Source organism: Berghia stephanieae, chromosome 1 (assembly GCF_034508935.2).
Source record: "Berghia stephanieae isolate SIO BIC M18660-M18661 chromosome 1, UCSD_Bste_1.3, whole genome shotgun sequence".
Taxonomy (NCBI): Eukaryota; Metazoa; Mollusca; class Gastropoda; order Nudibranchia; family Aeolidiidae; genus Berghia; species Berghia stephanieae.
The window spans coordinates 123,498,047-123,513,046 of NC_088360.1; the positions used below are offsets into that span (position 1 = coordinate 123,498,047).

A 15,000-nucleotide genomic window follows, 5' to 3' on the forward strand; every position below is an offset into this window, starting at 1 on the left:
AAGGCAGCAATAAACCTCCCAAGACAACAAAGGACATCAAGACCTCCCTATCCCATCCAACAATTTAAAATATATTATATCTATGCTGTACAACAAAAGAAACACATACAAGAGATGGGAAACAACAATCAATTAGGTAAACTTAATAATATTTGTAAATATTTTAATTTTTACAATTCTCAAAACTCAATATTTTCTTTTGTCCAAGAATGTGTAATTGACAACAGAATAGTGTAATTATATACATATTAGAAGTTTACAAGTTTCATTGCCGGTTTACCTATATTATGTTTCAAGCCTTTCCTGCCACCTTGAGGACTTAGTATAATTTGTTGTTGTTGTTGACTGGTGACTCAGGTCTCATGTAGTTGTTAAGTATTTCGGTCTACGCGGACAGCTGCTGTTGTACAGTTATTTTTACTTGTTGAGGGTGGCCTTGGTGATGAGATATTTTTCTTATAGGCATGTTGACTGCTTTTGATATAATTTTGCATGAAACGTTGTTTGAATTTATGTCTTTCAATTTCAAAATTTGTTTGCTTAGAGTGGTGGATGTTCTTTTGGTGGTGTTCTAAAGTATGATGTGTGGAGGTTTTATCTGATTTTTAATTTTTCTTTGCCAGTCCTTTGTATTTTTCCTGTTTGTTTATTTTTGATTTGGTAAATGTGGCTAGGTATACATAACTTTTTTTCTAAACATTGCTTCTCTGACAGGCAACAATACTTTCTTCGTTGGCAGTTGCAATTATTGACAGGTGAATTTTATTCTGGTGCTAATTTTCAAAAGTTTTTTTTAGTTGTGGCTGGAAATTATTTATTCGCACACAGATTTCTTTTATTGTGTTTTGGTATATCATTTGGTGTAGCTACCGATATTTTGGAAAATATCTTTTAAAATTGTCCAATGTGCTGACCGTTTTGTTGAAAGGGAGGCTGAACAATGTAATATTTTATTTTCTTTATTTTGTGTTGCACACTTCCATGTTGATTATTATGTGAAAGAAGGGGGAATCCAATGGTGTGATATATCCACTTTTTTATTTGTATGGTTTGACTGCCAGTTTGAATGAGGTTGGTTGTTGTGTTTATTGGTGAAGTTAATAATGCATAGTTTTGAGAAAGGTTTGAACGAGTTTGATTTCATGTTGAATGTAACCGGTAAAACAAATAGGACGAACAGAGAAAAAAATTAAAAACTATTTACAACCCCAACACATCAACCATTGGACACATTACCGATAAACATCCAACACACCCAGGGAACACATTTGGAAATTGAAAGACATAAATTTAGACCACAGCATTTCATGGAACATCATATCAAAACATACACACCATCAACAACTCAATTTAGTTTATGCCTGGAAGAAAAATATTTCATTATCAAACACCCAACCAAGGCCATCCTCTACATGAAAACAGAACTACACTCCAGCATGGTTTCCTCGAAAACACATTTTTTCCTCAATCTCATTCGAATGTTCCAAATTTTTTCCTTATTATCATTCCATTCCTTTCTTGAACTCCTTGTTACCTCTAACACAGTTTACTCGGAACTAATTTCACCCAGCCAACGTAAAAAAAAAAATGTTGATTACCTAAAGGGTTTTCTAATAAATCTGGTGATTTCGACCACTGATTTACTGTGACGTTTACAGAGTTACATATATGTGAGTATCTATCTACACTGCAGGTGTGTGTATACAGTCTGATACACATGCAGACACACACAGCCACTCACAGACTCTATCCCCGTTTTGTATAACCAACACCTCTTTGCTTGTTTTTATCACTTCGCCATTCGTTGTAATTTCAATGTCAGGCGCCATGATTTATTAGTGGTTGGCTACGATGGTAAAATTAATGCTGTGGTGATACAACACCCTCCCCCCCCCCCCCAGACTCACATATACACCAACCTGTGTAAAATGTTATGTATTAAGTTATCTCCCTCAACATATTATAAAGTAAATAAATAATAAAGTTCCGTTTATTGATTCCCAAGCGGAGATTTGTTTTAGGTCTGTTCCAAGGGAAGACTGAAAAAAACCCAGGTGTCAGCCACAGCTCAGTGCCGCAAATTGAACTCGGGAGAGGTGACTTGTTTAGGGCCACATAATGCGGTGAATATTTGAAATAGGTATCTTTCGGGTATGAAGCAAAGACCATACCTCTGCGCCACACTTACCCCCTCCACCCATTCTCCATCGAATCGTTTTGGCAATGCACGGTTTCATCAAACTTTTTTGCATGTCCTGAGGACTTCAAGGAAACCGTGCTGGAGTGAATACATGAGCTGTCCACATAGATAGACCAGAAGCACTTCGCCAGTCATCAACAACAAATTCCACAGTCTTAAAGATGGCAGGAAAGACCCGAAACATACACAGGCCGACGATGAAACTTGATGTTAGATCCTGAATCCTTGCTACCACATCGTTATTGCCAACATGTTGAGCACCCTTAGTTTTTAGTTTGTATTAGATATGTACAATATATAGATATGTCTGTATTTCTGACATCACACACACACACACACACACACACACACACACACACACACACACACACACAAGATATCTGTTTGAATCCTGCTTCAAACAGCTTTTGTGAATCCCAGGATTCTGTAACATGTGTTAGCATCATCCAATCGAACACAACCAACCGATAAAATATTATCACATAATGACTTGCTTATAGTTGATTCTTCTCAGACCAAATAAAATATCAATAGAAAAAAAAAAAAAGAAAACAGCCTGCCACTGCAAGTACCGTTAACTTCAAGGAACATTGGATCATTTGATTGTGGAAAGTAAGCAGGCTTTTTTCAAAAACCAAAAACTTTGAAGAGAAACAGTTCCAATGAAACTGTATGTTTGGGTAATCTATGCCATATGAGACTATGCAAAGAGAGCTGCTTTTCTATCATGAAAACTTGAAATACAAAGTGTTTGATTGTATCTATGGGATACATTTTTTTCTGGTTATTTTTCCTCCTCATCATTTTGAAAGCTAATGATAAGCTAATGTTCAAAATATGTTTTAAAAAAATATTAAATATTAACCTTTTGCCTTTTAAATTGCCAAATTTCAGTGTTGTAAAATTGTTTTTGTTTTTAAGGGTTTTACGGCGCTTGCAACACATTTAGGTTATGTCAGCGCCAGTAAAAAGGAAGAAAATTGGATAGTCAAAAGTTCTAGCATTACAATTAAAGCACCCAAGAAAAAGTAAGACAAAGGGGAACTGATAACAAATAGGGATCAGATGTAGATTCCAAGAGCATACCACCAATGTTTGAAATCACCTACAAGTCTCATCCAGACACAAGCACAAAATCCAACAAAGAGGAACACACTCAAATGCTTACATTATACATTCAAAATAAAAATAATAATACATAACAGAGATGATTTACAAGGAAAAAAAATATCATCTCCCAAAACAATAACTATGCATTTGACTGTTTCCCTCCCAGCTAGGATTCCGGTCAGTGCCAGGACAAAACCAAGTAATCTCATTCCGAGACAAAGACAGAAAGCATGTTGGAAAACAGATATAAGGGGATAGAAGACACAGTATGTACCTCCCTGCCCGCTATGGGAGGTCAGGATCCCCACCCAGAGCGTTGTAAAAAATATCATTTAAAAAAAGTACTTTCCAAAATGTTATGCTTGTGAATTTCCAAGGTTATCTCCCTTTTTAAAAAGGATTGGTCAACCTTGTAAGGGCGAATAAAATTATTATATTAAAAAATGTCATAAAAAGTCATCTAAAACTAAAGACTCTAAAGCAACCTCTTTTTGAAGTGACTGAGATATTGGTAAATCACAATAAGCTTTGATATTCAGATGTGGTGCAAGCATTCTTCTAACAACCAAGAGACACTGTTCTTTCAGAGATTGGGGACAGGTGAATAAATTGTCCATATAAAAACCCAGTGGATTGGAGTTGCCAATGACACAGGCTCTCTTTTCTTGCAAGTCCGTATCGCACAATTCTTGGCTCATCCGACTACCAGCTCTCAGCAAGATAGTAAGGCAATGTATGTCTTGACGGAGTGCTGCTGAGTAAATTGGTCTCTTGCCTGAGGAAGAATGTTTTTGATAATGCATCAAAATGTTTATCATTTCAAAGTTGTAATGAATTGAACTAAAAGAATTAAGACTTACATTTCATTCATTTCTTGCATATTTAAGGAGACAGGAAAAACAAATACAATGGAATCCTAATAAAGCCAATACTGCCGGGCCATAAAGATTAGTTGACTTTATCCATTATCAGTGGAACACACTTAGGTAAAAAACAGAAAAGTCTGGACCAACCAGACGAGTTGACTATAAGCAGAAGTTGATTTTAAGGGTGTTGACTTTATGCGAATTCCACTACAATCACACATCATTACATCTGGTAGGAACAATTTATACTGTGAGTGAGATTGATACACAACTATTAGTGGAACTCATCAAGAAAATGAAATGAGCTTAGCACTACATTCCATCCACTTCCTCTTTATACTTACAAATATGCACAACAATACATGGATTGAATAGGTGTATAATGTTGCAATTGGTTCGAATATAAAATGGAATTGGACTGAAATAATAATAACTTTACATGATCATTGCTCACACATGAAGACCATTTGGAAATTACTAAAAAGCGTTTTATTACAATGAAATTATCAAATGAAGTGGCAATTCGGACTCGAGTCTGAATAGTTATTTTGTCCTGATTCTATTTGGACATCATGTAATATTGTTAGAAAAACTTTTCATTTAGACCTCAGTTACTAATTTCTATCTGGACTTCCAATTGATCAATGGTATTGTCTTTCTCGTCAAATAAAGCAGGTTTAGACTTAGACTGCTTGCTGATAGTTAATATAACGTTATTGTTATTTTCATTTGCATCAAGTGTATGTAATTGTCAATAACTTAAATAAATTTGAAATTTACTGCCAGGGGAGGCTATTCATATTAGAGTCCAAAAGAACTTATTGATTGCACATGCGCATTGGATTTGGAGTTTGAGTTTGAGTCTGAATAGCCATGGGAGACTATTCAGACTCGAGTCCGAATAGCCGCAACCATTATCAAAATGCTTAGGTTGACAAAGATTTAAGACAGTTAAAATTGAAAGCCCCAAATAATGAGATAAATACCTACTGCAAGCAATGATAAAGATTCATAATTAATATTTAAAGATTTATAATGTCTATAGAAATTTAAGATAGCAACCAAAGATTCATGACAATGCATAGAATGGTCCAAGAGAAATAGGTTGGAATGGTTTAGAAATGGACAAAATCTTATGGTAGAAATAAAATAATTATGAAACTGCTGCAATGACCATTTTCTGTTACTCACCAGTAATATCAAGTGCATTTACATTTGCACCTGCTTTCACAAGATAGAAAACTAGTAAAGTCTGCCCAGAATCGACAGCTTGGTGAAGTGGTGTCAGCTTCATTCTATTTTGACTTTCAATAGGTACACCAACTTTGATTAACAACTGAAAATAATGTAAAATAAATTCATTAGACTCATGTTCAAGTTCAAGTTTATAATCAGTAATCAGCTTTTAAAAAGAAAATCTAATTGATGCAAATCATAATGTTAAAAAATAATATTTTGAGTTGTTAAATATACCATTTATAGACAGAGAGGAGAGGGTTGACCAAGCAAAAGCACATCAATTCTATTTTCGAAATTTCCAGCCAAAATGGCTTTGCTCACAATGCACTAAACTGGGCACTGTTTTTCTTCCAAATCTAGGAATACCCCGATGTTTTACGTGCATGTTGAAGATTGTATAGGGCAACATCTATGTTTAGAGACTCAAAAAACAGGTAGTAGAATCTACAACACTATTTCTGAAAAAAATATTCACTTCATTCCTACATTTCACTTCTTTGGTGTTCAACAAAATACAATGTAAAGATAGCTAAACCGTTGAATAAATCCAAAATGACTAGAAGAGTAACTTATGTTGACGTAATGAACAACAATAGAAAATAGAATCTTGGCAAAATGCCAAAAACAGAAAAGTTACAGTGCAATTCCATTAGGGCTCAGCATTTTGCTCCTATTGCATTATGTAAGCGATAAGAAACGACCTAAAAAATTTAAATAAATAAAAGATAATCAAAATTGTTCTCATTCCATATCCTTTCAAATCTGAATGTTTAGATCTTGGGGAAAGTACTTAGCGATTTCCTTATATCCTTTATTGTAAAGGTCAAATAAAACCGGGCTAAACTCTAGGATCCACTACAGGGGTCTTAGTGAATCTACAGCAGTGGTTCTCAAAGTGGGCGATAAGGTACCCCGGGCGGGGGGGGGGGGGGGGGGGGGCGATGTAAGCAAAATTTGAATTTGGGGGGCTGTGAAGGTACTACATAGGATGGATTATGCTAGAAATTATTTTGGTTTTTTAAGCAAACCTTACACCATAGATGAAACGTTACTTGCTCCAGTCATAAGGGAGGTTATAAAAACTGTTTGACACAAAGATCCTGAACCAGTAATGAAGTCTTTATCTTGAAGTACCAGCACAATTCAAAGGCAAATTGAAGACATGGCGGGAGAAGCACAGAGAGAGAGTGAGTGAGAGAGAGAGAGAGAGAGAGAGAGAGAGAGAGAGAGAGAGAGAGAGAGAGAGAGAGAGAGAGAGAGAGAGAGATTGAGATTGAGATTTGCATAATAATATCACACACAACTACGTTTTTGTCTTTGTGATGGGGTCACCCAACCCAAGGGACCCAACTAAGTTTGAGAACCACTGGTCTACAGGACTGCTTTTTATTATTAACTTAATACGTAATAAAGAAACTTATTTTTTAATGCTCGACTACTGCAATTCTCTGTTAAAGCCAGACTTCTGCAATTCTCTGTTATTTTGTGTTTCTGAAAGAAAGTTCGAGCATATCAGACTGTGAAAATAGTGCTGGAAAGCTGATCTTCAGAAGAGAGAGGTGAGATTCGTCACACTCCAGCCTTAAGATTACAGTGACTGTGTCTGCAATCATAAGGATGCCAATATTATGGGTTTATTGATGTCTAGAAATCATCACTCCTTTTTATGCTACATAACTGTTTTATTTCCCCTATTAGCCCTATCCTGGTGGCTGTTCAATATATTTGCACATAGGAGGAAGAAGATCCTTCCCTAATTTGTGTCCCTCTGCATGTAAACGCCATTCCACAGAGTATTCATGGGTCAAAATCAATATTAAAAAAGAAATCTCTCAAGACTTTAATATTTTTGATAAATATTTTAAAGTAATTGTGTTGGAAAGGAAACAAAGAGTCCCATGACTGAAGGGGTAATTATTTCAATGGTTAAAAATAATTTAGTATTATCATTAACAATAATGGTATTTGTATTATCATTATTATTATTGGAGTGGGTTGCATTTGCGCTAAGAAAGTTGCATTCAAAGCATTTCTCCAATTTATCCTAAATACTTCTGTTATCCTTATGATGATTATCTAGTAACATATAAAGTATATTAATTATCAATCCTTAAGCAGATTTCTACCTGGAGCATGGCAAGTTGACCATGACTACAAGCCAGGTGTAATGCTGTGTCACCATCATTTGTGACTTCTAGTGGGTCTGCACCTCGTTCCAACAACAAAACAACATTGTTGATTCGTCCCTCACATACAGCAGTGTGCAAAGGAGTGAATCCATCAAAGTTTCCACAGCCTAAATCAACACCTGCATCAATAAATAGGTCGAAAACCTTCACCGGTACTGACGATTTCATCACAAGATAATGAAGTGGAGTCATTCCATGATTATTCTTGGCATTCACATTAGCCTTGGATTCCAGTAAAAACTGAAAAAAAAGAAAATCAAATATATACACGCAAATCTCGAACACATGTAAATTCCCCATTTTAACCCTCTATTTTCATTGTACTGGCAACACGAAAATCTTGAACACTATTGGAGGCTAACACGGAAATCTCAAACAAAATGTTGATAAAATTCTTTTTGTCTAATGTTTGTATTGAACGGAAAGAAAAACTGCCATCGCTCTCTATGACATGTGGCCTTAAATTTATTACTAATGCATGCTTAACACATTAACTAATACTATTAGCCTCACTCTAATTTGTTTCAGTACCAGCGAGACAATGATGACATGAGACTGTTACTGTAATTGTATTAAAATCAAAGAAATTGATTATGGGTGGGGAAGATGGGGTAAGTATAGAGGCGTGAGAGTGTTAAATAGGTAGGGATGAGGTATTGGATTCATAGGTTAAAAACGTCACATGCTGAGTGTGTAGGTGTAATCATTAATGGGACGTACTGACTTTGTCTTCTCAATCTACCATACGTAAAGGGGAGCATAATTCTACCTGTTACTAAATGAAACAAGACGCACTTAAAGCTACACCTCATTATAATGGGACCTCACCGAATCAACTCAAGTTTACGACCCCCCCCCCCCCCCTCCCATATTTTCTTCATATTCTTTGTAAAATGCCTAACACAGAGATCTCGAAAACATGGAAATCTCAAACAAACATGCCCAGGCCCAACTTGTTCAAGATTACTGTGCTGCGCTGTATATATATATATGTATAAATATATGTATATATATGTGGACAAGAGTAAATGCTTGCAACCCTTTGGGTAGAATGACAGTTTATCGCAAAGTACTTTCCATCAGATCAAACAGACATAATTACCTAACACTGCTTGTTGGACAGGGGGGAGGGGAGGGGGTCAGGAAGAAATTTTGATTTCACTCAAGACCAATCCCTGTCCTTTTGCATTAGATGCAAGTGCTCCCAATCTGCTGTCCTAACCAAATTAATAAGCAATGACACTAAGATTTGAAGTTTGAAAGAAATTCAGCTTTGCCATTGAGTGTTAAAATTAAAAGGAGAATTCAGGATTTACAAGAAAAGACATATATATAAGCATTAATATAACAGAGATACAGCATTTTATTACTTATTACGTAATGTTGAGATGGACTTAATCCTACTTCTTATTTTATCATTATTTTTATGAGAATGATTCCATAGTTTTGTAAATTAGTTTGATAAAAATTAAGCTGTCAGACAAATAACCCGTTGACACAAACCTTTGTTATATCAAAAGCTTCATAGTGAATGGTTGCATGTAATGGTGTAGTTTTCTTCTCATCAAGATGACAATTGGCATTGGCTCCCCTTTTCACCAGCAATCTCACGGCATCAATGTTCTTAAAGGCAATAAACGTTTCTAATGGTGAGTTAGCACCCTTATTGTTGAGATCTGCTCCAGCATCCAATAACAATTTCAAAGTTTGGAGGCTTCTATTACTGTCCTTAGAAGCTGCCAACTGAATTGGTGAATATCCCCGGTGTGTTTCAAAGTTGGGATTTACTTTTTTCACTCTTGTCAAATGCTCAATCGTCAAATAATCTCCCTCTTTTATTGCTTTGATTAATTGTGATTCAGTCGATGATAAACTGGACTTAGATCGAGTAGACTTAGACATGTTCTTTCTGACTGTATCTGTGACTAAAGAAGTAGAACACTACCGTATTTCAAGCGTTGTTGCTCACGTTGAACTTTAATTTTAAAATGATTAATTCAAAGAATGAAACACATTGATCACCTTCGTCAAAATCCTAACAACAAAATAAGACCCTTAGACACAAAATTTGAAATTTAAAAAGCTAAACTAAAACTTTCTTTAACTTTAACTTTAATTCAAGACAAGGACTAAGGAAGGTGAGCAAACTGAGGACGTAATTGGATAATCTCCCAGATCAGTATCCATTAATTGTCTTCTATTGTCTGAACGTGATTGCAATTATAGTATCTCCTTGTTAATGATAAACTAATGTAGGCACTCAAGAACTGTGGCGCCGTGGCACTGGGAAAGTCCGTCTATTTCTTCTGTTCATGTCAGATTCTCAGTCTCAGGTAGGCCCAGTAGTAGTTCAATCGCACGTCTAGCGGTAACTACTTTACTAATCGCTATCAAAATTTACATATCAAAAATTCATTTTCATGATTTACAGCACAGCTCTCCGGCTTCACATTTTCCGGGATTTAGACGTCTAGTCACGAGAATTTGACAACATTAGCTGTCAACAGTCAATATTCAATGTTCGCATGTAAACAATCGACAATCGACAATGAAAACAAGCCAGATAAGATAATAATTTCCAACGGTATAAATGTAGCTAAACTTTTTTAGATCGACCCGAGGACGTACTATTTATTGATTGAATCGCACCCAAGAGAGCTTACCCGGTTTAGTCGTTTCCAATTTTCTTATTATACAGGTTTTATATTGATGCAGATGAAATTTTTTTTTCTCAAATGTAGAAGTAAGATATAGAAATAATATTTTGTTATAGTTTTTCTTGGTACCTCGCATTAAAAGTTTCAGAGATTAACCAGCTGCGCTATTTCCAAGAAAACAAGACATTCCATAAGTAATAATACGCGAAATAATTCATACTTGCACTTTTTACTCTTTTCTCTCCAGCGAGCATCCTGTGATAGTTGTGGTCAGGTCCTCTGTCCTTTGATGACTTGTTAAAGTGCTTAATGAATGCTCCTATAAAACAGGTGGATGATGATAAAAAATAAAGAGAGAGGGAGGAGGAGTAGGAGGTGATGAAGGAGGGTTGAAGAGGAGGATGAGAACAGAAAAAAAAAAAGAAGAGAGAAAAGGGCTACTTAGGGATACTAGGAAAGAAGGAAATAGGGGTGGGAGCTGGGAGATAGATATTAATATCCCGGTATGGGACGTCGCCACATTTATTATTTTGAGAAAAAAGTTTTTCTTACAACCTGACATCATATTCAGTTTTTCTTTCAGTCGGGACCCCTTGCAATATCCTTTGAGTCCATTTGGTGGCCTCCGCCGTAATGTTCTATATAAACGTTAGCGCGTTTTATTTTAAAATATACAGTCAAATCACCTTGAGACAGGATAAGGTGCCCTACAATGAATTAGAAAAAGGTTAATATAGAACCCCATATTGTTATATGAAAATCCTATCAAATAGACCGCTCACAATGGGGCATTGCTTTAGGCTTACTCTGAATCATGGAATGTCTGTCATTTAAAATAATTTGACAATATTAGATGTCCTACTTCATGATACTGCAAGACTCCACAATCCGATTATAGATAGGATGGGTGGTAACGACAACGCTAACATCTTTCCGTTTTAATAACAAAATGAAAATATACCATTTTAAGAATCTAGTCTTTTAGCATTATCGTTCCCGTTGCTTCCTCTCCTCCTCATTCCTAGGTCTACTGGTCTTCCAACTCATCCGCCTCCTCCCCGCTCCTCCTGCTCCTCCTCCCTCTATTTCTGCTCCTCCTCCTCCTCCTCCTCCTTCTTTTTCTTCTTATCCTCATCCTCCTCCTCCTCCTCCTCATCATCATCATCAATATCATCATCATCGTCGTCATCATCATAATCTTTATCATTATCATCAACATCAACAATATCAACAACAACAACAACAACAACAACAACAACTACTACTACTACTACTACTACTACTACTACTACTACTACTACTACTACTACTACTACTACTACTACGCTACTACAATCCTAATCATGCAACAACACCATCCACACCCATCATGATCATGACCATTATCATCGTCGTCGTCGTCGCACATTAAAAAAAAATCAACAAAAAACTTAATCTACCAAGAGTAATTGCTACCAAGACAACTAATCGTTCCACGGGAAACCGTCTAAATGATAAAAAAAATATATTGACAGTCACACTTTGCCAATGACTGGTTGGAAACTTGAGTGCGGTGCCAAGTCCGCCAACAGTTCTGTTCTGACTTGACACTCACTCTCAGTCTCTCAGTATCGACTTTCTCGCACATGCCGGTGGCATCTTATTCTGTATACTTATGGATCAATGACAATTACAGTTATCTCAGTCAAAAGGCGGTGCTCGAAGTGAAACAGTAGAAGAATACTTAGTTTATTCAAACGACAAGCGACGGGGTTTAGTTAACGTTCTTCAGTGTTTATTTCGCTTCATGTATCCGGGATACAATGGCGTTACAGAAGAAGTTGGATTTTATCGATGACGAAATAAGGAAAATTCATATGTTTTGCACAAAATCTGGATACAGCGCTTGTCAAATCGAGAGTTTTGCTAAACCATTTTTTCAGAAGGAAAGTTCAAACTTTTCAACTAGCATTTGGGTCAGCGGGAAAGCTTGGAAAAGACGGGGTGTGGCTTTGGCTACAGTGATTATATCTGCAATTCTCTTGTTCCGTTTTGACCCTGCGTATCGATTAGCGTGTGCCATGAGCAAACAAGGAGCTATAAAGGTATATGATTTATTTTACAAAATGATTGTTATCTTATACCACCCAAGACAAGTGATAATATTAGAATAAGTAAGTTAATTGATCAACAATAAATACAGAACAAATACTTTCAATGTTCATAATATCGATATACCAGGTGGTTGGGAAGCAATAAAAAACGGGCATACAGGCGGAATGGGCACTGATGTCAAATACTCCACGTTGCATTAAATAACCACGGAATTCCATACTTATCCTTCTTAATCGTTAAATATTCGTTTAGTGTGCGATTTATATTCTTTATTAAAGTTGTCTTACACTGTGAAATTGTAATACCTATAACTATAACACAGATTTATCTTTATTATTTTTTTAACCGAGTGAAAGAAACCTTAATAAAAACTCTGGTTGCACCATAACAAATGGGGCGATTTTCCTCTTGTTAGTCAGAAGATATTGATGTTTTCCACAACAAACTAGCACTACTACATTCCAGGGGGGGGGGGGGGGGAGGCTGCATCCTGTCTCCTTTAAACTTTAAAGTCCATCAGAAAGAAGTAAGTCCTAAAGTGGAAGTCAGTTCCAGTGTGGTGGCACACGCACTAATATAACCACCAAACTCTCGGGATCAGCTCAGAAGCTAAATTTCAAGCTGTGACTGACATTTGGAAACTAGTGAATGAATTCGATTGAAGCTTGGCAAGGTTACTCCGATTACAAAAATAAATAAATAGATAAATATAAAAATAAATATTCAGATAAAAAACAAAAACAAAACAAAAAGAACAATAACAAAAAAACAAAACATAAACAGACAAACAAACAACAAAAACAAAACCCCCCAACAAAACAACGTTTTGAATTACTCGATCTTTTTTCCAGACTAATAATCTAGAAGGTAAGCTTATTAACATGATATTAAAAAAAAAACACAGAGAAAACTCAGTCACTTACGCAACTTTACAGTAGTGCACTCATTGAACACAACACAATGTCATATGTAAAACATGCTACGCACCTTTCAGAAAATAATAAGTAATAAATATAATTTTACACTCAAAATCTTCACAATTTTCTGTAGCGTATTGTATTGTCGTTCTCTGAGTAATTTAAAGCAATAGATTTTGAAAAGTAAAGACATTGCTATAAGACTTTTTGAATGTTTCAAAAATGAACCCAAACAGGATGTCGATTTAAAAGCAGCATTACAACTAACATGTTATAGAATTTATAGATAAAAATAAGGAATGAGGTTGTAGGGCTCTGGGATCATGGACTATCACTTTGGGAATAAATATTCTACACCACTGAAAATAAACAAAAATGTTACGTTATACGTCATAACGGTAAATTTCTCACATTCGGTTGAGATTAAATAATTACATCGCCAATATCAAAGGAATTTGCGATTATACAATAGCCGCATAGATACGGATTTATATTTTAGATTCACATTCACAATGGGATCAAAAACAAGAATCAAAAACCAAATGCAAAGCCTATCACCCAAATTTGTCAGTCAGTCGACAAGAAATTGAGCAAAACACGCGCGCTTGAAATTTGGAACGAGCTATAATAAGATATATAACAGTAGTTAAATCAGTAGATAACTAACAAACAGACAGAACAAACAAACAAGCAGACACATAAAAACCCTCACAAAAATACTGTTTTATAAGTAATTTAGGTGCGCAAGATGTTCAATACATTTATGTCGATTTAGGTGCCCTAAAAATTGCGTTTGTCTTTTTTCTTATTGTACGAATTAATAACCTTTTAGTTTCAGCTTGCTCTAATACTTCTTCATTAGTTTTCTTCTCTGTTCTTGCGATTCTTAACATCCTTCTAAGAAACCACATTTCTGCTGCCTCCAGTTTCTTTCTAATGTCTTCTGTACTTATCCAGATTTCACAGCCATATAATAATACTGACCATACATAGGCCTTCAAAACCCCATGTTTTGTTATCATTGAGATATTGTGGTTTTTGAAAATTAGACTCATTTTATTAAAACTATCTTTAGCTATTGCCCTAAAGATGAAAATAGAGGAAGACGAACTTTGTTTTGCTCTGCTCAACAGTATAATATGTCATTTGTGCTATGTGTTGACAATAGGTCATTGACCTTAAAGCTTTGTGTACTTACTACTGAGTACACGTCGTCTTAAAGGAAAAGACTCATCAAAGTGGTCGTGGTTCTCTTTTCGCAATCATGGGCTTGATTTTAGCTCAACTTCTTGTCGAACGACTGAAAAAAATTTGGGTGATAGGTTTTGCATGTGGTGTTTGATTCTTGTTTTTGATCCCATTGTGAATGTGAATCGAAAATATTGTTGTAATTGACAATATTATACATTGGTTTGAGAGTATTTCCATTGCACCATTGAGCCCACAACAACTAGGGTTATCAGACTTGCAAATTCGTGTTGACACCATGTTCTTGAACCTTTCCTTCCTTCATACCTATTTTTTTAATCTGTCATGGTCATTCCCACTGAGACACCCATTATTTACTGTCTATCATATAGATCTTAATTAAAATCCTCATGAATTGGATGTTTCCATTCGTGTTAATTGTACAGTCTAGAAGAAGGGAAAATCGAACAGACACCCTAGCCATCCTTGTCTTATCTTTCTCTCTTCCCCCCCCCCCCCCCCCCTCCCCCACACCCTCAT

At 35.8% G+C, this 15,000-nt stretch overlaps 2 protein-coding genes across 2 annotated transcripts in view; one reads left to right on the forward strand and one right to left on the reverse strand.

Annotated features, from left to right (window-relative positions):
• Positions 1–132: 132 nt before the first annotated feature.
• LOC144962980 (uncharacterized) lies at positions 133–10,160 on the reverse strand. Its single transcript, XM_078896486.1, has 4 exons — positions 9,108–10,160; positions 7,542–7,844; positions 5,368–5,512; positions 133–4,085 (listed from the first exon to the last, which is right to left on the reverse strand). Exons 1-4 carry the CDS (start codon positions 9,504–9,506, stop codon positions 3,757–3,759), a joined length of 1,176 nt encoding a protein of 391 aa, XP_078752612.1. The 5' UTR covers positions 9,507–10,160; the 3' UTR covers positions 133–3,756.
• A 1,644-nt stretch (positions 10,161–11,804) lies between these two features.
• LOC144962981 (uncharacterized) overlaps positions 11,805–15,000 on the forward strand; it is a 17,232-nt gene continuing 14,036 nt past the window's right edge. Inside the window, exon 1 of the mRNA XM_078896487.1 lies at positions 11,805–12,345. Coding sequence (XP_078752613.1) covers positions 12,064–12,345 — 282 coding nt within the window. The 5' untranslated portion in view covers positions 11,805–12,063. The remainder of the gene's footprint in view (positions 12,346–15,000) is intronic.